This window comes from Lethenteron reissneri, chromosome 18 (assembly GCF_015708825.2).
Source record: "Lethenteron reissneri isolate LAM-NWPU_2019-01 chromosome 18, ASM1570882v1, whole genome shotgun sequence".
In the NCBI taxonomy this organism is placed as follows: Eukaryota; Metazoa; Chordata; class Hyperoartia; order Petromyzontiformes; family Petromyzontidae; genus Lethenteron; species Lethenteron reissneri.
In genome coordinates, this window is record NC_083796.1 from 1,462,299 (window position 1) to 1,487,753 (window position 25,455).

The following is a 25,455-nucleotide window of genomic DNA, read 5'->3' on the forward strand; positions in this document are numbered from 1 at the left end:
CACTGTCTCTATTGTGACTTTATTATTATTGTTGTTGTTATTGTTGTTGTTATTGTTCTAATTAAGAGAGCAGACGGAGGCAGAACGAGAGAGGAGGAGGAAGCGTTATGCGGTTACTACACGACACTTGAAAAAGGAAATTAATAATTAATTTCGCGGCCCCAAATTGCAATTCGATTAATTGCAACAATTCAGGCACACGATTCGATTAAATTATCGATCAATTTTTTTTCGAACGGTAACCGTCCCGTCTGTATTGTCTGTCTCGTGAGTTCAGACAAAGTCAAGCGAGACAGAACAAGAGACAGAGCCAGCCACAGTCAAATAATGGGTGGGGGGGGGGGGTCAGGGTGGGGGGAGAGGGCTGTGGGAGGGAGAGGGATCGTGAATCGTTAAGTGCCCCGTGCTCTGGGTTAATGTAACGATGCAGGAGGGGGCGGGGGGGGGGAGTGGGGGGCAGGCGGGGCAATTGACCCTCCACCCTCCCCCCACTTTCAAACAATTATTAAAATAGATTTTTTTTGGGGGGGGAGTGGATGACAGTGGGTTAATCAAGCTCTACATCACAACAACATCATCATCATCGCGTAACAGCAGATGCCAGTGTGTGTGTCTTTGTATCTGCATGTGTCAAAGTGCGTTTGTGCGCATCTGTATCTCTGCGAGTGTATCTGCGTTGCATGTACTGATTGTTGAACTTCTTTCGCACCGTACGTAGCCAACCGTGCTAATCGGAGTTGCGAAGTGTTGTTGTGTCCGTGTCTTTGTATCTGGAAAGGCTGCACAGGGGATGTTTGTCTTTGCTGTGTGTGAATGTGCATCTGTGTTTGTGTGTGAATGTTTGTGTGTGAATGTTTGTGTGTATGTATGAGGGGGCTAAACGGGCGCGGCACGGGCTAGAGAAGAGATGGAGTGATGTGGTACAGGAGGATGTGGAGCCGAGTGGGCTTGCCGATGACCGATACCAGCGGTGTCACGATCGGCCTCTGCGGTCGAGGAGGTTCGTGAAGGACGCTGCTGCTACTGGGCAGTTGGAGGCAGTCGCCCTCCAGCAGCGGAGGGCGGAGGAGCGACGCTCACAACAACGAGCCGAGCGCTGGGCGGTAAACAGTCAGCGAGCTGGCACAGTAGGGATCACAGGTGGTGCATCTGCCAGCCATCTCTGAACGAGTACATTTGAAGGTCGCACTCATTACACACAAAGTGCTTGCCACTAACGAACCACAATGCCTTGCAGATCTCGTTAAGGAGCATAAACCATCACCACGCGAACTCCGCTCATCCTAATAGCGGCTTTTGGCTCAGCCATCGAACAAAGGCGGTCACCGCATCGCGCGCTTTCGGATGCGCTTTTGTGGCCGTCTGGAACGCTCTTCCTTCCGATATTAGGAAACCACCGGAGCTATGCACTTTTAAATCATTATCTAGATTGAAAACTTTTTTCTTTCGAACTGCGTTTTGTGTTCAGTTTGCTAGCGCGGTTGACTACGTACGGTGCAAAAGAAGTTCAACATACATACACCTCAGTCAGTCAACCCATAACACCTGGGCCTGTCCCGTGACCTCCACCAACGAGCCTTCGACATTTCACGTGACGGCCTCAAGGTGCACCTAGCCTGGCACAAGCAATACAACCGTGAATGGCGGTTGTTGTTGTTGTTGTTGCACGGAAGCGGTGGCGCAGCGATGAGTGCACTGCATTCCGACCCGAGCTCACTTCGCCAGTGCCGAATATTCGAACCGGTCCCGGGCCACTCCTAGGTCGCCTCAGCCTTCAATGAGTACCTGGTGCGGTGTGTAAATATCAGCACTGAGGAGACAAAGCCGGCGGGGCGTAGTGCTGACCAAAGACCTCCTCTTGTGCCGCGCCGTGCCTTTATAGGTGCTACTCACTCATAGCACTTGCCCTGTCAAAGTCTACCTGGGACGGATCGTTGTCTTTGTGCGTCGTCTGCACGAGCACGCGGTCGCATTTCATCTTGACACGAGCGTCGATACGGCTACGTCACTGGCGCGCAAGTGAAAGTCACTTTGCGTCTCATTTGGGAAGAGCCGCGCGTGTGTCGGGTGTCGGGCCCGCATCACAAACAGCGGCTGATCACGGCACCGAACTGCGTGAGTTTGCGGGACGTGGTGGTGGTAGAGGAGGAGTTGGGGGGGGAATTGATTGGTATGAGTGGGTGGGTAGGGGTCGGTGGGTAGGGGTCGGTGGGTAGGGGTCGGTGGGTAAGGGTCGGTGGGTAGGGATGGGTGGGGGGTGATTGGTCGGAATTCAACGCAAGCCAATGAACGCGACGCGTCGCCACGTGGAGTTTCGATGAGAGGCGGCCTCTACGTTGCGCGTCTCGGGCACGCGGTGGGGCCCGGTTGGCTCGAATCCGAGGGAGAGGGGCAAGTTCCAGTCGCAATTCACACTCGGAGGGAATGACGGCCCCTAATTAATTAAATAGCGCTAAATCACCTTGTCAATTACGATTTAGTAAAGGAATCGAGGACTCGGGTTTCACCGAAGCTTGCGCTTGGCCGGTTCGCGGCGTTCGGTGCGGGCCCGCTGATCGTCCCCTCGTGCGACGAGCCTGCTCACGCCACGTGACCCAGTTTCCACACGCGCATACTTAACCGTTAATTGCTGCTGTTGTTGTTGTGATTATTGGTCTATATTTGTTTTGATGCGACTGTGAGTTCGAGGCTGCGCCTGCTGTCGCGGTCGCGCCTCCTCGTCGCGGGGCTGGAACGGAACGACGGGGACTGGAACGAGACGAGAGGAACTGGAGGGGGAAGGAGTGGGGGGGGGGGGGGGTGTAGGGAACAGAGACACGGGAACGTCGATGTGAGCGCTGCATCGAGAGAAAAAAACAGAGAATAGAAAGTTACATTTTGATTTGAATATAGAAAAACGTAAACAGAAAAGGGGAACAGCAAGAGAACAGAACAATGAATTAGAGGAACGTACGGGCAAAGGAACACAAAGAACAGGTCGAGGAACAGTGAGCGAGACACCAAGAGAGGAACAGAGACGTGGACACAGAGAGACAGGGCAGGGAGCACAGGGAACCCGAGATGCATGACCAGAGCGGAACACAGAGGAACAACACCGTGACCACGATCAGAAGAGAGCTGAACAGAGATAGGGGATCACTCGGAGAGAGATCAACAGCGACACGGAGAGTCATTCTGCGTCTCCCTCTCTCACACACACACCAACACCGGTGCACACATCACATCACACATCACCACCACAAAGCACGTGACATCACTCACCCGCCCATCACTGCGTGGCGCGCTGTCTCAGTGCCGAGTCGTGCCTGGCGTCAGCGCCGCTTTTCCTACAAATAAATAATAGTAGCCATCAATTAACAACGCACGTGCGATTGTGTGAACGAACGCGGCCATTACCAGAGATGTGCATCACGTGCTCGTCAACTCATTACAGGAGATGTACTAATGTAATATCGCATCGTTTTTCAGCACTTTTTCCATTTCTTTGGTAACGCCGTTGTATTTGCCATTATTTATCTTTGCTGGTCTCTGCTCTAATCTCTATTTGTTTAATCGCTGTCCTCATTGCTTTCGTCAACCTGGTGACCAGGTCACTCTTCACATGAGATTCTATCCTGGTCTCTTGAGTTCTTCTCACCTGATTATACAAAATCATCTTAAGACTTTTAACTCGCGACATACCAGACATGTATTTGCATTGGGCTTCACTTGTCAACAGTACATATGTAAACACATCCAGTTGCCGTGAAAATATTGGTAGACATTTTTTTCAGATTACATTTTTTACATCAAGATCGACATTTTGTAAAAAAAAAAAGTGTTTTTAGGCGTCCATTTTATATAATTTACAGCCATCTTGATTTGTGCCACGTGGCACCCACAATTTGTGACTTGTTGACACATCTCCTCTGGCCTTGTCGGGACACAGATTGCTTGCGGTTGAGATATTGAGCCTCCGTTTATATGCGGTAACGATAAAGTTTGATATACTTTACAAAAATAGACGCTTGCCAAAGACAGGCTATACTATTCAAAATATCGACCAAATGTTTGGTGCTGAAATTAACCTCTAAGTCCGGCTAGTAAAATCCAATAGCCATGATACCTCGCAACAGCGTAGTGAGTTTTAATATATATGCATATATATTACAACACTACTTTTTGTGTTGAACGAGGGCCCCATCGTGAACGTTGTTTAGCCAGCCTGACACTGCTGTTAAAGCAAAATGGGCAGGGCGTGTCATGACAACAGCTGACGAGAGACGAGAGACAAAAGTAATTCTGCTCTATTAGAGTGGAGGCCGGACAGCGAGGGGGGGGGGCAGACAGGGGTAGGACAAGAGCAGAGGAGGAGAGGGGACACGAGTGGCAGGAGGAAACGGAGAACACGGCAGTCGGAAGTTACCGGCGAGCAGCAACAACAACCCTGCTGATGAGAGCCAGAAAGTCTGAACCGGCCCACACTTTGCTTGCTTGCCAGACAAATGCGGCTGGTTAACATTGGTCTGGAAAGCCGATTGGCTGATGATGGACTGAAGCATGACCAATTATCTTGAGACGTGGAAGTCGGTTAAATTGATTTATTTACTCGGCTATCACGCGTCACCCACAATGCATCGATAACACCATCGTACATTTCGTCAGCGTCGAGGTTTTTGATCACCACGGTAAGCGCCTGGGGAACTCGCGGTGCCACGGGGTCATCATCTGCTCGTGGGATCACCGGGTCATGCAGGGAGAGTCGCGATCATGGGGGTCACAGGAGGGGGGGGGGGAGCGATCAGGGGTTAAAAGGGGTCACAGGGGGTCAAACAGGGGTCACGGGGGAGGAGACGATAATTAATTTGAAAGCAGGCCTCCTTGTGACTCCACGCACGACCAGGGAACAACATTCACTGCAACGAGGTGAAACCTCATTACGACCACAGCAGCGACGAGCTTAAATGTCAGACGCGCAGAGCCGCTGTACAACGTGCATGGCTGGAGCGACGACGAACGTCCTGTTTGGCGAACAGCTGTGACACAGGGCCCCTCATGTACGCGTGGGCTTGGCCCCGGATTTATGGGTGCCCTTTGTAAACGCGCACTGGGCGTGCATTTGCGCTGTGTTCGTGTGAGTGGCTATGCTTTGACCCCTATGATTTTGGGTGTCCTTTGTAAAATATGCATGCGTGGGTGTGGCTCTCGCATGTTCGTGGGTATGGCCTTTCAACCTTCACCCTCCCTACCTGCCGTGTTTTCTTTGGGGTGTCCTTTGTTTGTGTGGCTTTGGCCCTTGTATATGTTAGGCGTCCTTTGTAAAGATGCACACTTTACTTTGTTCCCTCTCCAGCATGGGGAGGGTGGTGTCCTTGGGACAAGCGGCTCACTGGCAAACCCCCTCTCTCTCCCCTCTCTCTCTCTCTCTTTTTACGATCAGAGGAAATAATAAGATGCTCGGTTGAGGTGGCACTTTGCTTCGTTCATCAATTCGTTTTTTTCATTGCTTTTCCTTATGTGCTCCCCCCTCCCTTTTTAAATGAAATATTTTACGTGTTTTACCATTGTGCAACAGTATCAATCTGTGCTACTTTGATAGACACAAAGATCAACACGAAGAAGCACACTCTGTTCCTCCTTCTTACCCCTTCCCCATCTCTCTACCCCTCTCTCTCTCTACCCCCTCTCTCTCTCTCTACCCCCTCTCTCTCTACCCCCTCTCTCTCTCTCTACCCCTCTCTCTCTCATCCTCCTCTCTCTCTTACCCCTTCTCTCTCTCTACCCCCCTCTCTCTCTCTACCCCTCGCTCTCTCTCTACCCCCCTCTCTCTCTACCCCCTCTCTCTCTCTATACCTCTCTCTCTCTCTACCCCCTCTCTCTCTCTACCCCCCTCTCTCTCTCTACCCCCTCTCTCTCTCTACCCCCTCTCTCTCTCTACCCCCTCTCTCTCTCTACCTCTCTCTCTCTCTACCCCCTCTCTCTCTCTACCTCTCTCTCTCTCTACCCCTCTCTCTCTCTACCCCCTCTCTCTCTCTACCCCCTCTCTCTTTCTCTACCCCTCTCTCTCTCTATCCCCTCTCTCTCTACCCCCTCTCTCTCTACCCCCTCTCTCTTTACCCCCTCTCTCCCTACTCTCTCTCTCTATGTTCCCCCTGTTCTCTATGTAATAAAAACAAATTAAACGACAACAAGTGCTGCATCTGCACCCAGCCCTTCTCGCAGTCCTACGGCCTCCAACGGGTAGCTCATAATCTGCATGCAGAGCTCCCCGTCTTCTGCCACTGAGAACACGGCCTCCTCCAGCGCCCACTGCTCCTTGAAGGCCGGCATGGCGTGGGTCAGCTGCGCATGGCGGAACTCCAGCCACACCCTGGCTCCGACCAGGGCGTGGAAGATGCCCAGGCTGCTGGCCGGACGTTTCCCCTCCACGGCCACCTTCCTCGCCCTGTACATGGCGAGCTTGGCGTAGCCGACGAGCACGTTGACCTGCCCCTGAAGATGTTGTGATCGATCGCCCTTCGGGTGTCCAAAGATGAGGACCGTCGGGGAGAAGTGGAGGCTGAACCTTAGGAGGATGTTTTTGAGGACCTTGAATAGCGAGTCCAGGCTCTTGCACTCCACATATTGGTGCACCACTGTCTCCACTTTACCGCAGAACCGGCACTCCGGGGATGTGTCGTGAAGCGCGCCAGGGAGGCGTTGGTGGTGACGGTGCCTTGGGCGATTCTCCAGCTGAGGTCGCCGATGCGATTGTACGTCAGGCTGGAGTAGAGTTGCCTCCAGAGAGGCCTCTCCGGAGAGATGCAGGGCAGGGCTTCCCTCCATGGTCATTGTGGCTCCTCAGGGCATCCTGTTGGTGAAACTGGACCATGTAGGAGTAGAGCACCTTCCTCTTGATGTTTGTGAAGGCCACCTCTGGTAGGTCTTCCAGCTGGCACAGGTCATGATCTGCCTTTGTTTGTCGGCATTGGCGATGCAGCGGCACGACGGAGAGCTCCGGTGGAGGGGGACCGAGAGGGGCCTCGTCATCCCCGATGCCGATGGGGGGCGTTCTCCCTGCTGCCGCTGAAAAGGCCCCCTTGGCTTCGGTCAAAATCCGGGCAGCCACCCAGAGCGACTGAAGCCCTGTCTTTGCGGCCATCTCGGGCGGTCCGAGCCACCGGCCCCGTGTTCTGGGCTCCACCAGATCTCCTGGTCAGCCGTGCGTTGGCGAGGCACCTCTCCATGCCAGGGGTGGTGGTGGTGGATGGCAGCTTTGTCTGCGGGTCCCTGAGGATCGGTTCGAAGACCAGATCCTCGGCCGATCACGGCTGGTTCAGCCTCCTGACGGCGAGGGAGCTCCATGTCTGCAGGACGCTCCTGTAGAAAGGTGGCAGCTGTCCCAGTGGGAGGCCCTGCAGGTCTATGTAGAATAGTTGTTTGGAGCACTGCAGAGCCCCCAGCTGTTTCAGGAGGAAGGAGGCCGTGACGTTCCAGGCCGGTGCAGGGGCGGCGTGCAGGAACTTTTGCGCGGCCTGCAGTCGGAAGGTGGCCAGCTGACTCCGCACGCACACCAGCCCGTGACCGCCCTCGTCCAGTGGCAGGGCCAGGACCCCAGCCGCGACCCGGTGTCCTCCGCCCGACCAGAAGAAGTCGAGGACTCGCTTCTGAAGCGCGTTGACGAGGCTCATGGGGGGGGGGGGGGGGGTGCAGGGAGAAGAGTCGGTGCCACAGCATGGACATCACCAGCTGGTTCACCACCAACATCTTTGTCCTGAAGGTGAGGAACTTGCACAGGCGATTCCAGGTGTCCAGCCGCTCCTTCACCTTCTCCTCCAGCTCGACTCAGTTCCTCTGCGGTGGTTCCTCCTCTTATCCCAGGAACACCCCCAGGTGGTGCAGCAGCGATGGTGCGCTCCAATTTATGGCTTTTGCTTTCTGGGGACACTCGGTCATGTCCCACGCTCCAACCAGGAGCCCGCTGCACTTTTGCCAGTTCATTTTTGATGAGGAGGCCTTCGTAAAGACCTCCTGGCACTCATGCAGCAGGGCGACATCATCCAGAAAGCGCAGGATGAGGAGGACGTCGTCGGCGTATGCCGTCAGGACCAAATTTGACGCTTGGTTCCACTCTCCCTCTCTCTCTCCTACACTCACCTCCCACTCTCCCCACTCATCTCTCTCTCCTCCCTCCCTCCCTCTCTCTCTCTCCCTCAATCTCTCCCACTCCTCACTTTCCCCTCTCTCTCCCTCCCTCTCCTCACTCTCCCTCCCACTTGCCCTCCATCTCTCCTCACTCTCCCACTCCTCTCTCCCACTCCCCTTCCTCCCTTCCTCTCACTCTCCCTCCCTTTCTTCCACTCCCTCCCTCACCCCCTCCCTCTCTCCCACTCTCTCATCACCCTCTCCCCCCCACTCCCTCTGGCCGCGTCCGCCTCTCACCGGCCCCGTTGGCGAGCCTCTTCCTGGCCACCTGCCTGCGCTCGTACACCAGGATGGCGCCCGTCAGCAGCACCACTTCGCCCACGATGCCCAGGAAGGGCCACAGCGCGGCCAGGTGGGCCCTGACGCGCAGCGACACCTGCCCGGACCCCCACGCGGGGCCCTCATCCGCGACCCCCCCCTCCTCCACCTCCGCCGCACCGGTAGCGAGCCGCGCGGCCACGCTCGCGTTGCACACGTAGAGCCCCGAGTCCCGGCTCGACACGAGTGGGGGGCCCAGGCGAAGCTCCGAGCGGCGCCCCCCATTCAACACCACCACCACGGCGCGGCCCTGACACAGAGGGGGGGCGGGGGGGGGGAGGGGCGGGAGTGGGGGAGGGGGTGAAACCTGTGGCGTTAATTTCTGACCAGTAAATGCTTCTGCACCCTGCACACCACATCCATACTTCTTCCGCCCACACTCCGACCTTACCTCCGATACCTCCGATATCGCACGACCGATTTTGTCCAGGTCACAAAGGCCTCCTTTACTCGGGTGACCTAACAACAGGTGAGAGGTCCTACTAGCCAGGTGCGGTATAGTCAAGTGGCCCGGTTCAAGCGAGCTCGAGCCTGCTGATGAGACACCAAGCGCCGAAACCAGTCCACGGGCTTGGTTGTGCCGAACCAAAGGTGCTGAAATGATGTACTTGCAGAAGGCCGGGTGGCTAATGGGATGTGTAAGGAAAATACAACGCTCGAATTTTGTATTTTGTATTGTGGAAACACGGTGAGGGGGGGGGGGGGGGCGTGTGGTCTACGTGTCAGGGTTGACTCCCGTGACCCGCGGGGTGAGTCACGTGACCCCAGGGTCTCTCACCGCCTCCGCGTCTCCCGTGCCCGAGTCCTCACCAACCTCCTCCCCGTCCCGCACAGAGCCGATCACCTGGGACGAGGGACGGAGGGAGGGAGGGAGGGAGGACACATAAGGGAATGTACGGGTCCTCCTCCTGAATGGTGCCCACCTGCAGGTTGCCCACCCTGCAGTGTGTCCACCTGCAGTGTCCACCTGCAGTGTCCACCTGCAGTGTGTCCACCTGCAGTGTCCACCTGCAGTGTGTCCGCCTGCAGTGTCCACCTGCAGTGTGTCCACCTGCAGTGTCCACCCCGCAGGGTGCCCGCGTGCAGGTTGTCCACCCCGCAAGGTGCCCACCTGCAGTGTCCACCTGCAGTGTCCACCTGCAGGGTGCCCACCTGCATGGTGCCGTCGTGCTGCTGGCGGTGCCAGGTCCACGCGGCGGGGGGTGGGTAGGTGCGTGCGTCACAGCGCAGGGACACCGAGCCCCCCTCGTCCGCGCTCTCCGATGCGTGGGGCGCCTCCACCACCAACGGCGCTGGAGGGGGAGCGGGGGGAGTGCAGTCAGCGTCGTCGTCGTCATCGTCGTCATCGTCGTCGTCATCATCGTCGTCATCATCGTCGTCATCGTCGTCGTCGTCATCGTCGTCGTCATCGTCGTTGTCGTCGTCATCGTCGTCATCATCGTCGTCATCGTCGTCGTCGTCGTCATCATCGTCGTCGTCGTCATCGTCGTCATCGTCGTCGTCATCGTCGTCGTCGTCATCGTCGTCAAGACAGGGGCGAGGAGGGGTCCATGATTTACGTGTAGGGCCCCCAATGGGCCAGCACATGAGATGTGTGAAGGGTAAACGTGCCAGGGGTCAGTGTGTTAGAGGTCAAGAGGTCACGATGTCGGTGTGACCGAGGTCAGAATTCGGCGTGTCAGAGGTGAGCGCGACAGCGGTCGGCATACGTTGGTGGTGAGGGGCACTGTGTCGTCAGAGGTTGCGAGGTGTTAGGGGTCACGGGGTCATGGGGAGTGGGGGGGGGGGTCACCATTGACGGCGATGGAGCTGTTGACGGGCGGCTCGGTGTGGAAGGCGCACGTGTAGAGGCCCGAGGCACTGTAGTCCGTCACCTCGATGCTGCGGCGAGACACGGAGCACGGGACATGGGTCACGGCACACGGGACAAGGGTCACAGGTCACGGGACATGGGTCACGGGACATGGGTCACGGGACATGGGTCACGGGACATGGGTCACGGGTCACGGGTCACGGGACACGGGTCACAGGTCACGGGACATGGGACATGGGTCACGGGTCACGGGACAAGGGACATGCGGCCGCAGGAGCAATTGCAGGGGCTTCGCCTTTACCTTCTGAGGTAACGGGAGACAAATGATAAACCACGCGGTGCCTTGGGGCTGCCGCCATGCCGTTTGTACGTTGCCTTACAGTGCCAATTATTGTGCGCACTCCATGTCCAACAATGCACCGGGCATCGGTTCCCGGGTCCTGAAAACGGCCCCGGTTTGCACGGTCACCGGTTTAACTGCGTCAAACAAAGAAGAGATGCACAGCTCATCGGATTCCTCCACGACGAAGACTCCATTCCGTATTCCACCGTCGTCCCACCCCCACCGCCACCCCCCCCCCTGCCCGCCGGGGCGAGCGACACCGCGGACGTCACGGGCGCGACACCGCGTGGCATTCACGCCACGTGCAGCCCGAGTCGCTGCTGCTGCGGCTGCTGCTGAAGCCTCGGGGCCCCGGGATGGATGAGCGGGGCTCGGGCAGCTGGGAGGAGGGCGGTGGTCTCTGGAGAGCGGTGGCGCAGCGGTGAGCCTCACCCGCGCGACGTTCAACTTCTTTCGCGCCGTACGTAAGCAGCACCGTGCCAATCGCGGCCAACGACGACGCGTCGGCGGTGATGATGATGATGCGGGCAGGAGGGCGACCGTGAAATCAAAACTATGGACCGGAGAGTAAACCCACAGAGACCCATAGAGACTCATAGAGATGCATTCAAGACGACCACACACACACCCCACTACTCACCACTACTCACACCACTTCTCACCACACACACCACTTCTCACCACACACACCACTACTGACCCCACTCCTCACCACTACTCACCACGCTCACACCACTACTCACCACTCCTCACCACACACACACCACTACCCACCACACTCACACCACTTCTCACCACACACACCACTTCTCACCACACACACCACTACTGACCCCACTCCTCACCACTACTCACCACGCTCACACCACTACTCACCACTCCTCACCACACACACACCACTACCCACCACGCTCACACCACTCCTCACCACACACCCCACTCCTCACCACTACTCACCACGCTCACACCACTACTCACCACTCCTCACCACACACACACCACTACCCACCACGCTCACACCACTCCTCTCCACTACTCACCACGCTCACACCACTTCTCACCACACACATCACTACTCACCACACACACCACTCCTCACCACGCTCACACCACTCTCACCACACACACCACTACTCACCCCACTACTCACCACGCTCACACCACTCCTCACCACTCTTAACCACACACACCCCACTCCTCACCACACACACACCACTCCTCACCACACACACACCACTCCTAACCACACACCCCACTCCTCACCACACACACACCACTCCTCACCACACACACACCACACACACCCCACTTCTCACCACACACACACCACTCCTAACCACACACACCACACACACCCCACTCCTCACCACACACACACACCACTCCTAACCACACACAATAAATAAATATCGCGCATGCGCACCGAGCACCGCGACCCCAGCTCCAGCCGCGGCGTTTGCCGCCTCCATCGCCCCCACGTGGCGAGTCGGCGTCGGTGCCGGCTCCACGACACCCACCGCGACCCCCACGCGCTCCGCGGTGCCGCCAACAGCAACAGCAGCAGCCCACCTCGGACTGGTGGGGGCCCGAGTGGGTGGTGGACGGACGAGTGAGTGAGTGGGTGAGTGGGTGGGTGAGTGAGTTGATGAATGAGTGAGTGGGTGAGTGAGTGAGTGGGTGAGTGAGTGGGTGGGTGAATGTAAGGATGGGTGATTGAGTTGGTGAATGAGTGAGTGGGTGAGTGGATAAGGGTAGTGAGGAGGTGAATGGGTAGGCGAGTGAGCGTATGGGGTGTGAGTGGATGCGTTTGTAAGTAGGAGGGTGAATGAGTGAGTGGGGGTGTGGGTAGGTGAGTGGGTTAATGAGTGAGTGCGGGTGTGGGTAGGCGAGTGGGTGAATGAGTGAGTGGGGGTGTGGGTAGGTGAGTGGGTTAATGAGTGAGTGCGGGTGTGGGTAGGTGAGTGGGTGAATGAGTGAATGGGGGTGTGGGTAAGTGAGTGGGTGAATGAGTGAGTGGGGTGTGGGTGAATGAGTGAATGGGGGTGTGGGTAAGTGAGTGGGTGAATGAGTGAGTGGGGGTGTGGGTAGGTGAGTGGGTGAATGAGTGAGTGGGGTGTGGGTAAGTGAGTGGGTGAATGAGTGAGTGGGGGTGTGGGTGAATGAGTGAGTGGGGGTGTGGGTAAGTGAGTGGGTGAATGAGTGAGTGGGGGTGTGGGTAAGTGAGTGAGTGGGGGTGTGGGTAGGCGAGTGGGTGAATGAGTGAGTGGGGGTGTGGGTAAGTGAGTGGGTGAATGAGTGAGTGGGGGTGTGGGTAAGTGAGTGAGTGGGGGTGTGGGTAGGCGAGTGGGTGAATGAGTGAGTGGGGGTGTGGGTAAGTGAGTGGGTGAATGAGTGAGTGGGGGTGTGGGTAGGCAAGTGGGTGAATGAGTGAGTGGGGTGTGGGTAAGTGAGTGGGTGAATGAGTGAGTGGGGGTGTGGGTAGGCGAGTGGGTGAATGAGGGAGTGGGGGTGTGGGTAAGTGAGTGGGGGTGTGGGTAGGCGAGTGGGTGAATGAGTGAGTGGGGGTGTGGGTAAGTGAGTGGGTGAATGAGTGAGTGGGGGTGTGGGTAGGCGAGTGGGTGAATGAGTGAGTGGGGTGTGGGTAAGTGAGTGGGTGAATGAGTGAGTGGGGGTGTGGGTAGGCGAGTGGGTGAATGAGGGAGTGGGGGTGTGGGTAAGTGAGTGGGGGTGTGGGTAGGCGAGTGGGTGAATGAGTGAGTGGGGGTGTGGGTAAGGGAATGCGTGAGCGAGCAAGAGACAGGTTTGCCACCTTTTCCACTGCAGACCAAACCGGGACACGTTTCTCAGCACGAGGTCTCGTCTCAACACTGTGCCGTGTTCATCTTCATTCCTCTATAAGGAATTGTAATATGTATTGTCTATTACTTAATAAAACGCTTCCAAGCTTTGCTAAGTCTGTAGCTATCAGAGCGGTTAAAATTATTTGTCAACTGAGAGCAGGTATCGACTATCGCCTCTAAACTGGGACCCCCCCCCGCTCTCGCCAGCACCTCGGTGCTTGAAGTTCGCTCTTGCCACTCGATCCTCACGATTTGTCTCAAATGTCTCAGCGGTAGGGCGCGTTAGTGTCTCAGGCGTCGTCTGTAGAGTGTCACGTGTTGCTACAGAGTAGAGTCGTGCAGGAATTAGCACCTTTACTTTGGTGAATATTTAATACCATGCTGGGAACAAAGACGCGTATGTAGGTGACGGAATGTCTGAGACGCAGCTCTAAGGCGCAATGAGATCTCGGTGTCTGCAGAGTCGTCGTGAGACACTGCGCCTTCCATGTGAGTTCACACCCACCTGGGAGCTTCACCACTGACGAAGACTTCTGGGTGATTGTTGATGACATTTTGTCCGTTTGCTGGTTGGAGCAACTACTCCGTGTAACTCGAGTTGCAGCAAAACGGTGAGCGACGTCTTGAATGTCACTCCGGCTGTGAGCAACCAAAGACTGTTTCCTCGGCGAAAAATCAGTTCCCGGACACGCTGTTCTCTCACTTTGGTGTGAGCGCGTAGCCGAGACAGATTAAACAGCTTGCCGTCGCTCCGGGTTCGTATATAAATGCCGGTGCTAAGATTTACACTCGTGGCTGTGAGCCTTGCTAAGAGGAGGAGAGCGAATGGGCTGGGGGCCAGTGCACGTCCCTGTTTCACTCCATGGCCAAATGTGAAAACGAGGGTCTTGTCACAGTTCCTGCGACGGATACCCGACCAGTCACGTTGTCACGAAACGGTCTCATGATGTCCACAAAGTGCCCTGCACATCCTACAGGCTCTGAGAACGTCGTGTTGAATGCCTTAGAGAAATCGACAACAACAAAAACCCACGAACAGACAGATCTCGGTGCTGCTCAGCCGCATCCGCCTACATCTGCCACCAGACCTCAATTCCTGACACGCGACCACAGATGCCAACTCATCCCGCAGTGTCCCGGTCAAACCCGGACAGGTGGCACCACCCTTCCAACCGGGCTCCACGCGAGCCCACGACGCCGGGGGCTTCCTTTGACCCCCAAAGTGACATTCCTCGACCACGTGACCCAATTGTGTATTTAATTAATTGCCCCCGCTCCCCGTGTGCCATAACCCACACCACATAAACCTCCCACCAAGACCCCACCCCCCAACCTTCACAGACCCCCGTACACCCCTCACCCCGTTCGCAGTGTAGGAGCCTCACCACATTGACACTGACACAGTCACTGTCCACGGACGAGTTCTCTCCCCGGTTACGGCGGGAGGCGCGAGGTGGACAGCCACACATCACCGCGCTGTTGGTGTAGGCGAGGCTCATAGATAGATGTGGGAAGGGAGGCGGGGGCGCATAGCGGTGCAGTACAACGATGGGTGTCACGTGTACAGCTGTAACAATCCTCCTCGTGGCGCATGAATACACTGCGTGGGGGGGTGGGGGGCAGAGCCGGGGATCGAACCGACGCCCACGTGGTTCGCAGCCCCTGGGGAGAGGTCACTGTGGTCGCCACAGTCGATAGAGGTGCGGGTGGGGGCTCTTGATTAGCGGGGGAGGGGCTGGAGGGGAGGGGCTGGAGGGGAGGGGGTGGAGGGGAGGGGCTGGAGGGGAGGGGGTGGGGGGGTGGAGGGGAGGGGGTGGGGGGGAGGGGCTGGAGGGGAGGGGCTGGAGGGGAGGGGCTGGAGGGGCTGGAGGGGAGGGGCTGGAGGGGAGGGGGTGGAGGGGAGGGGTGTAATTAGGGGAGAGGGTGGACAAACGCCGCACTGCTCCCAAGCCCCCCCCCCTTCACCCCCGCCCCTATAACGCCCCCCCCCTGCCCGAACTTAGCCGGGTTGGAAATGAGTTGAAGCAGGGCTGGGATAGGTGAGTGAGCGTACTGGTGAGTGTACCGAGAAGTGCACAGGTAAGCGCGGCATCGGATGAAGCCGACGGGTGAGTCTGAAGGCGAGTGGCCAGGTGGTCAGCGGTCGCCCAGGTGAGTTTACGCGTCGAGTTCCCAAGTGATTGTACAGGTGAGTTCCCAGGTGAGTTTACGCGTCGAGTTCCCAAGTGATTCTACAGGTGAGCACCCAGGTGAGTTTACGCATCGAGTTCCCAAGTGATTCTACAGGTGAGCACCCAGGTGAGTTTACGCGTCGAGTTCCCAAGTGATTCTACGGATGACTACCCAGGTGAGCACCCAGGTGAGCGATGGCCCAGGTGAGCGATGGCCAAAGTAAGTGAGCGTCCCCGTCAACGGACACAAGGGGGCACACAGGAGGGTGCCCATGGGAATGAATGCCCTGGTGAATGTAGAGGTGAGTGTAGAGGTGAGTGTAGAGGTGAGTGTAGAGGTGAGTGTAGAGGTGAGTGTAGAGGTGAGTGTAGAGGTGAGTCTCGAGAGGTTCGAGGCGAGTCTGGAGGCGAATCTAGAGGCGAGTGGAGAGGAAAGTGAGTCGAGGTGAGTGCGTCTAGAGGTGAGTCTCAAGGCGAGTGAGAATAGAGATGAGTGTAGATGTGAGTGTAGAGGTGAGTGTAGAGGCGAGTGGAAAAGCGAGTGAGTCGAGGCGAGTGTAGAGGCGAGCGCGTCACCACCTGTAGGTGGTGGTGAGGCTGGCAGAGTCGTCCTCGCTGCCCGGCAGGGCCTTCCCGTCCTTGAGCCACGCGTGGCCCAGCACGTGGAGCCCCGCGGCCGCGGACAGCTCGCAGCGCAGGCTCACGGGACGTCGATCGCGGCCGGACCCCGACAGCTGCACCGCGGGGGACGTCCTGATCTCCGGGTCTAGGTGGGGTCGGGTAGGGCAGGGCCGGCGAGTAGGAGAGGGACGAGTTCAAGACGGGCTCTCGGGTCGCGCTGGTCGGTTGGAATAGGTGGAAGGAGACCCGGAGGCAGTGCCGGATTATCCTCGTAACATGTGTAGTAGCTACACGTGTAGTAGCCGGATTATCCTCGTAACGTGTAGTAGCTACTACACGTGTAGCAGCTACTACACGTGTTACGAGGCTAATCCGGCACTGCCTCCGGGTCTCCTTCCACCTATTCCAACCGACCAGCGCTGGCCCAACATTCGATGTTTAGTAGCTACTACACGTGTAGTAGCTACTGCACGTGTAGTAGCTACATGTACAGTAGCTACTACACGTGTAGTAGCTACTACACGTGTAGTAGCTACTGCACGTGTAGTAGCTACATGTACAGTAGCTACTACACGTGTAGTAGCTGCTACACGTGTAGTAGCTACATGTACAGTAGCTACGGGCCCCGCACTTTCAAGGGCCCCGCGCTAAATGCTTTCAAGCTATCAATTCCGGTTCAGTGATTTTGCACTTGCTCTATTACTATAGTACTATACTACACACTGAGTGCTGTCAGCGAGCTCCTGTTCAGGTCGGCGTGGGAGTGCAACGCGGCCTTCGCGGCGTGACGCGGGCAGAAGAAGGAGAAGGCGAGATGACGATGACCCAATAAACATCGAATGTTGGGCCAACGTCGGACCAACATTTCTAACAAACATGCCAACGTTGGGCTAACGTTGGCATGTTTAGTGGAGATGCGGCGCGACACTCCTAGACAGCGTGCAGGGCTGTTCCTGATGGGTTTAAGTACTGAACCCCCCAACCCCCCTCCCCTCGTGAAGGATACAAAAGAGGAGGGGGGCGGGGCGATGGGGGAGACCCATCTGCCTTTGCGACGCCATAAAATTATAATTTAAACATTCATTTCGTTATCGCGCCGCCACGATTGGTTTGGAAGCGAGAGGGGAAAAGAGAAAAATTTGGGACTGTCCCCCGCCCCCTCCCTCCTCTTGCCCCCCGGGAAGTTTCTGGATCCACCGCTCTCCCTACTCCCCTTCTTAGAAACCAACTCCCAACCACGCCATCCCCTTCTTCTCCACCCCCCCCCCCCCCGCCGGAACGTACGGGCGATGACGCCGATGGCCGCCTGAGCTCGCACCCATCTCGGGACAGGGAGGGGCTCTCTGCCGCGGGCCCCCATCCCGGCCCTGCGCGGGTGGTTCCTCCTGGGCGCGTTGCTGGCGCGGCACTCGTAGGTGCCCGCGTGGCGATGCGCAAGCCCCCGCAGGGTGAGGCCGCTCTGCGCGCCGCGGGGACCGTACGCGGTCACCAGCGACACGAGGCCCCCGCGGTCTCCGTCCCACAGCTGCGAGAAGATCCGGCCGTGGTGGCGTTGCCCAGGGCGGCGGCGACCACCAGCAGCCCCCCGAAGGTCCGCAAGCCCCGGTGGGCCCAACTCGCTGGGGTCGCGGTCGATGTCCGTCACGGAGAGCCAGGGGACGAGCGGCAGCGACGACGACGCTGAAGATGACGACGCTGAAGATGACGACGCTGAAGATGATGACGCAATATCTTCTTGCTGGGTCACCGTGGTGGCTTCTCTTGTTCCGAGAGCTTTTTCTCCATCAACATCATCATCGTCATCAGATTCATCGACATCGCCGTCATCTTCATCGTTGTCAACATCTTCATCATCATCACCACCACCACCACCACCATCATCGTCTTCATTGATCATGTCCCGCTGGGCCGGGGCGAACCACCACTGAACCTCTGGGGTCGGGACTCCAACCACCTCGCAGTGCAGGGTCGTGGTCTCCCCTAGCAGCAGCGACTGGGACAGCGGGGATCTCACGAAGCCGGCTTTGGGGGTTAAGGGTCAAGAGATCGGGGTGAAGGGGCATGGTGGGGGTCGGTCAAAGGTCAAGGAAGGTTCACCGGGAGTTCAGGAGGACCACGGGGTGGGTCGGGGTCGTGGGGCGTGGTGGTTGATGGCCGTGGTAGTGAGGCGCACAGGTAGGGGATGATAGAGGTGAGCGGAAAGGTATAGATATGGGTGTTACAGGTGCACAGACAAGGGGTGATGCAGGTGAGTCAGCAGCAGGTATAGGAAGGAGCGGACAAGCAAAAGAGACAAGATTAGTTTAATAAAACAAGTCATTAAGAAATGATGAGACCATGACCTAGGAGTTGAAAATTGGGTTCCTAGTGGTGCTGCGAAGTGGCGATGACACGGCCATTACGAGACCCTTGAGAGAGAGACCCAAACCTCGGGCTTGCACCTTCCTGGCGGTGTCGCAGGGCCTCTGAAATGGCCATTGTGAACATGCCCTGATAAACACGCGCCCTCACCCAGTGCATGAACCCATTTCAGCAGTGCTGGATCGATGCCTCTTACGCAGCCATTGTGAACCTATTAAGACTGGCGTCATAACCCACGGGGCTTGACCAACGCAGACTCTCAACACCGCTGGCTTAGTGACTCTGACACGGCCATTGTGAACTTGACAGTGGCGTAGTGATGACATTATCAGTGGCGTAGTAACGACATGATCAGTGGTGTAGTGATGACATTATTAGTTGCGTAGTAACTACATTATCAGTGGCGTAGTAACTACACTATCAGTTGCATAGTAACTACATGATCAGTGGTGTAGTGATGACATTATCAGTTGCGTACTAACTACATTATTAGTGGTGTAGTAACTACATTATCAGTGGTGTAGTAGCTACATTATCAGTGGTGTAGTAACTACATTATTAGTAGCATAGTAACTACATTATTAGTTGCATAATAACTACATTATCAGTGGCGTAGTAACGACGTTATCAGTGGCGTAGTAACTACATTATCAGTGGCATAGTAACTACACTATCAGTGGCGTAGTAACTACATTATCAGTGACGTAGTGACTACATTATCAGTGGCGTAGTAACTACACTATCAGCAGCATAGTGGCGACATCAGTGGCGTAGTAACTACATTATAAGTGGTGTAGTAACTACATTATCAGTGACGTAGTGACTACATTATCAGTGGCGTAGTAACTACACTATCAGCAGCATAGTGGCGACATCAGTGGCGTAGTAACTACAGTATAAGTGGTGTAGTAACTACATTATAAGTGGCTTAGTGACGGCATTATTAGTTGCGTAGTAACTACATTATTAGTTGCGTAGTAACTACATTATCAGTTGCGTAGTAACTACATTATCAGTTGCGTAGTAACTACATTATCAGTTGCGTAGTGACGACATTATCAGTTGCGTACTAACTACATTATCAGTGGTGTAGTAACTACATTATCAGTGGTGTAGTAACTACATTATCAGTGGTGTAGTGACTACATTATCAGTGGTGTAGTAACTACAGTATCAGTGGTGTAGTAACTACATTATCAGTGGCGTAGCGACTACATTATCAGTGGCGTAGTGACTACATTATCAGTTGTGTAGTAACTACAGTATCAGTGGTGTAGTAACTACATTATCAATGGTGTAGTAACTACATTATCAGTGGTGTAGTGACTACATTATCAGTGGTGTAGTAACTAGATTATGAGTGGTGTAGTAACTACATTATCAGTGGTGTAGTGACTACATTATCAGTGGTGTACTGACTACATTATCAGTGGCGTAGTGACGACATTATCAGTGGCATAGTAACTACATTATCAGTGGTGTAGTAACTACATTATCAGTGGTAACTACATTATCAGTGGCATAGTAACTACATTATCAGTGGTGTAGTAACTACATTATCAGTGGTAACTACATTATCAGTGGCATAGTAACTACATTATCAGTTGCGTAGTGACGACATTATCAGTGGCGTAGTGACGACATTATCAGTGGCGTAGTAACTACATTATCAGTGGTGTAAGTAACTACATTATCAGTGGTAACTACATTATCAGTGGCAATAGTAACTACAGTATCAGTGGCGTAGTAACTACACTATCAGTTGGCGTAGTAATACATTATCAGTGACGTAGTGACTACATTATCAGTGACGTAGTGAACTACATTATCAGCAGCATAGTGGGCGACATCAGTGGCGAGAACGTAACTACATTATAAGTTGGTGGTAGTAACTACATTATCAGTGATGTAGTGACTACATTATCAGTGGGCGTAGTAACTACAATTACAGTGGCGTAGTAACTACACTATCAGTGGCGGTATAACTACATTATCAGTGGACGTTAGTGACTACATTAATTACAGTGGTGTATGTGTACTACATTATCAGTTGTGTAGTGACGACATTATCAGTGGCGTAGTAACTACATTATCAGTGGTGTAATAACTACATTATCAGTGGCGTAGTGACTACATTATCAGTGGCGTAGTAACTAAATTATCAGTGGTGTAGTAACTACATTATCAGTGGCGTAGTAACTACATTATCAGTGGTGTAGTAACTACATTATCAGTGGTGTAGTAACTACATTATCAGTCGTGTAGTAAGTACATTATCAGTGGCATAGTGACGACATTATTAGTTGCGTAGTAACTACATTATCAGTGACGTAGTGACTACATTATCAGTGGCGTAGTAACTACATTATCAGTGGCGTAGTAACTACATTATCAGTGGCGTAGTAACTACATGATCAGTGGTGTAGTAACTACATTATCAGTGGTGTAATAACTACATTATCAGTGGCGTAGTAACTACATTATCAGTGGCGTAGTGACGACATTATCAGTGGCGTAGTAACTACATGATCAGTGGTGTAGTAACTACATTATCAGTGGCATAGTAACTACATTATCAGTGGCGTAGTAACTACACTATCAGTGGCGTAGTGACGACATTATCAGTGGCGTAGTAACTACATTATCAGCAGCATAGTGGCGACATCAGTGGCGTAGTAACTACATTATAAGTGGTGTAGTAACTACATTATACGTGGCTTAGTGACGACATTATTAGTTGCGTAGTAACACATTATCAGTGGCGTAATAACGACATTATCAACCCGCGACCACCACCCATCCTTGCAATGCCTCACGGCTCTCAGAACCTCCGAGCGAAGGCTGCGGTAAGCCTCCTCATTCTTTGACGTGGGATGCTGTAGACGATTAGAGTAGGCCTGTTGATTTTTCTCAGCCATCCTGAACACCTCTTCTGTCAGTCAGGGTCTCCGGGGAGGTCTGGACCACGTACCCAAAGCAGCCATTGGAGCTGCCTGAGTCACAGTCCTAAACCTCGCTCATTTACCCTCGACATCTGGAGAAGTGGGGGACGATGCCAACCCCAACCACAAGCGATGGTGAAATTCTCGCTTGCAACTTTCATCAGCTAGCTGAGGCCTGGCCACCTTAGGTTTGAATGGGGTCCTGGGTGTACACCAACCACCGGAGTGGAAGAATGGCAGGCGCATCTTACAGATGACAAGTCGATGGTCAGAGGGCAGATCAGCTCCACGGTAGGTCCTGGTGTCAAGGACATGGGCCCGCATCCGCTGTTCCGTCACTATGCTTGGACCCGGCATGCATCCATGATGTTGTGTGGATGCGCCGATGCCGGAACAGCGTGTTGGTAATTACAATCCCAAGGGCTGCACAAAATCTAGCAGCCTCCTACCGTTGTTATTGAGCTGACCTGGCCCATGCCTTCTAATCACTCCAGACCAGGTGCCAGCATCATGACCAGCTCGGGCATTGAAGTCACCCAACAAGAAGACTCTATCCCGAGGGACCACTTTAGCTTGCACCTGTGACAGGATGTCATTGAAGGCATTTGACTCATCGGCCCTGCCTGCATCCCTCCACGGATGTTTGTCTTCAGTGGGGGCATAAGTAACCACGACCACCACTCCTCGCCTCTGGTTGATGGGAAGGCGAGCCCAAAGTAGCCTGGGGCTTACAAATTCCCACACCTCACCGCCACGCTCCCACTCCCCCTTAATTCGTTTGTTCAGAAGAAGAGCCACTCCCTGTTGTTTAGCAGTTTCCTGCCCCGGGTAGAGGAGTGTCCACCCCTCAATGATGGAAGGAGCTAGAGTCGGTCCACCAGACCTCCTGAATACCACAGAGATCCAGGCAGTACCGTTCCAGCTCCTGACAGAGAAGTGGTAGCCTCTCCTACGCAGTGAGCGTTCGAACATTCCACGTGGCCATCCGTAGTCGCTTTTTGTTGTTTCTGGAGGAGCCCCGAGGGTAAAGATTCAATCTCCTGGCTCCGCCAAATGGGGTTTGGCCAGGAGACGTTATAGATGCCTGTCCCCCCGGTGCCTCCGGCACAAGCTTATTAATTAGATTTTTACGTGGTTTGTGTTAATTTATTGAAGGTGAAGGGGATACCAGACCCTCACACCCATCCAGAGCCCCAATTTAGCCGCTGTGGTGGTTACAAATGCCCTGAGGGGAAAGGCCAATCGGAATTGGCCCTCCCCACCACAGCACTGTCCACGACAACGTTGCCCGTCCGGCACCACGAGGTGGTAGGGGGTTATTTTTTTCTCACACAGACACCCCAACCACCAACCACCCCAACCACCAACCGCCAATCACCCCAACCACCAACCACCAACCACCCCAACCACCAACCACCCCAACCACCAACCACCCCAACCACCAACGGCTCACAATGACCAACCACATTCCGTGAGCCAATCCGCAGCGAGCACAACGTCGGTGGGTTCGGCGCTCCTCTATGCCCGCTCCGACGGAACACGCAGAGTACATACAGTGGATAGGGTTTATCCTGCCCGTCCGATAATTCCCGCAGCTATTCCAAACCCCGCAGGGGAGGCGGGGGGTGGAGGGTGGGAGTCCAACCTCGAAGCGGATTAGGGGATTAGCGCGGTGGCCCCGACGTCACTGCCCTATGGTCTCGTTGTGCCCGAGACTTAATGAGCCATGTTCTATCCACTGCTGGCTGGGTGGAGGCTCCCCGCCCCCTCCTACCACACTCCCCTCCCTCTATGCCGACGCCACGAAACCCGGGATGCAAACAAATCCATCCAAATCTTGTGCGCAAGCTCATCTCATGCAGAAGGACCATTGCTCGAAACGTCGCCTGTAATGTATATTTGTTTTATAAGGCCACACACACTTGTATTAACGAGTGTGTTCAAGTTGTTGTTGTTGTGTTTGTGCACCATTACCAAACGCAGCAGCAGCATCATCGCCAGATCATTTGTCTTCTCGCCCAATTGGGATTATTTTGGTGATTTCGAAAAGTTTTTTGGTGAGTACACACTTGAGCACACGTGTGTACCCACGTGTGTACACACGTGGGAGTACACTTGAGCACAGGTGAGTGCGCACAGGCTCACCTGACTGCGCATCCGTGGACCAGGAGACGAGCGCGATCACCAGGGACAGGAGGAGGAGGCGGCGGCTGCTGCTGCTGCTGCTTCGCGCCATCGTCTCGAGTCGAGGCTCTCGGTCCAAAGGGAGCCGCTCGGGAGCCGCTCGGGAGCCGCTCGGGAGCCGCTCGGGAGCCGCTCGGGAGCCGCTCGGGTAGCGCGCGTCTCTGCGCGTGCAGCTCGACGGCGCGTGGGTCCGGGGGGTTCGAGAGGGAGGAAGAGCGGGGGGGGGGGGCGTGGGGATTGGGAGGATGGAGGGGATGAGGATAGAGAACAGGGGGATTGTAGGGAGGGAGGGAGGGGATGTGGGGTAGGTGATGAGAGGGAGGGGGGGTTGACGAGAACAGGGGGATTGGGAGAGGGGTGGGGGGTTGGAGGGAGGGGGTGGGATGGAGGGGGGGACTGCGGGCAGTGCCATTCACTGGTGCGCAGGCATCGGTGCGTGTGCCCTGACCAGCCAGAACTACGCACCCATAGCCTATGAAGAATGCCTATTGCCCGCAGCGTCGCCTAATTTTATATATATTTTTCATTTTAACAGAACGACCAGTTTTTATTGACGAGCGCATTTGGTGTTATCGGTGTGGCTAGTCCGCCACTGCCAACACAGCTTCAGCAGCAGCGACATCAGAAATGGGGCGCCACGGTGGCTAGGAGATGTTAACTACCTCGCCTGGTACACAGGAGGGCGTAGGGTTCGATCCCGACCCTGACGACGCCTGCTGCTGCTGCTGTATATTTGGAGTTTGCGGTGTCTCTCTCCTCGTGGCAACGTGGATTTTTCTCCGGGTCCTCCGGTTTTTCGCTCCACATTTAGAATGAACATCACCCGTTGAGAGAATGTCACTGCTGTACATTTCCACACGATTAGTTGTGACAGACAGGTCGCTTCTGCAAAAGAGCTACACAGCTGCAGTGGGGCATTACCTGGTCAAATTAACAAAAACTAGTTTTAGAACTCGGTTCAGAGAGTTGAGTGCAGTGGACTCGGAGCGTGGCCTGCAGTACGCACAGCGGCGGTGACGGCGGCGGTGGTGGTGCCAGCCCATCGGTGGACCTCATCTTGACTTCTAATCATGAATCTCGCGCCTTAACCAAGGCGGCTTTATATAGAATGAACAACGGTACAGCATGTGACTGTAATGGTGAAGACGAGGTAAATGAAACAGATGAGAGGAAGCGATGGGGGCACATCCGTGATGGTGCCTGAAATTCGATGAAAGCGAAATTGATGACGGTAAACCATGACGGGGGATTGAATGAATGGGGGTGAATGAGTGAGAGCCGTGTCGTGAGGATATGGCGGTTATGAGGGTGAGCTCGGGCGTAACAATAAGCGTGAGCTTCGAGTGCGGAGAGGAAACTTCGTGAGCGAAGGTGACCGCTTGATGTGGAGGGGGCAGTTTGTTCCAGTGAAGGGGGGGGGGGGGGCGTGGAGTGAGCGCAAGGAGGAGGAGGGACTGAACAAATCAGCCAATATTGAGCACGTGGAGGGCGAGAAGGCGACTTGGCAGGATACAAGCGTGCCAAGCTGCGGTGGGGCAAGGCCATGACGAGGATTCGTAGACCAGGCTGAGGAATTCGAAGTGGCCCGCATCGATCTTCCACCCGCCGTGCGTCAAACAACACCAACAACGACGACCCCGCGAACGGACAGCACAATCCAATACCCACCACGCAGTGGCGAGCAGAAGGTGACGTCATC

At 55.1% G+C, this 25,455-nt stretch overlaps 1 protein-coding gene across 2 annotated transcripts; it reads right to left on the reverse strand.

The window, feature by feature from the left end:
* LOC133343675 (neuroplastin-like) lies at positions 1 to 23,943 on the reverse strand. Of its 2 annotated transcripts, XM_061553407.1 has the most exons (10): positions 23,718 to 23,935; positions 17,554 to 18,291; positions 16,228 to 16,414; positions 10,274 to 10,362; positions 9,634 to 9,773; positions 9,260 to 9,325; positions 8,401 to 8,731; positions 4,635 to 4,707; positions 3,262 to 3,326; positions 1 to 2,768 (listed from the first exon to the last, which is right to left on the reverse strand). In XM_061553407.1, exons 1-9 carry the CDS (start codon positions 23,806 to 23,808, stop codon positions 3,269 to 3,271), a joined length of 1,773 nt encoding a protein of 590 aa, XP_061409391.1. In that variant the 5' UTR covers positions 23,809 to 23,935; the 3' UTR covers positions 1 to 2,768; positions 3,262 to 3,268. The 2 variants fall into 2 exon arrangements, with proteins under 2 accessions (XP_061409391.1, XP_061409392.1); XM_061553408.1 differs by lacking the exon at positions 4,635 to 4,707 and having other exon boundaries at positions 23,718 to 23,943.
* Positions 23,944 to 25,455: the final 1,512 nt, after the last annotated feature.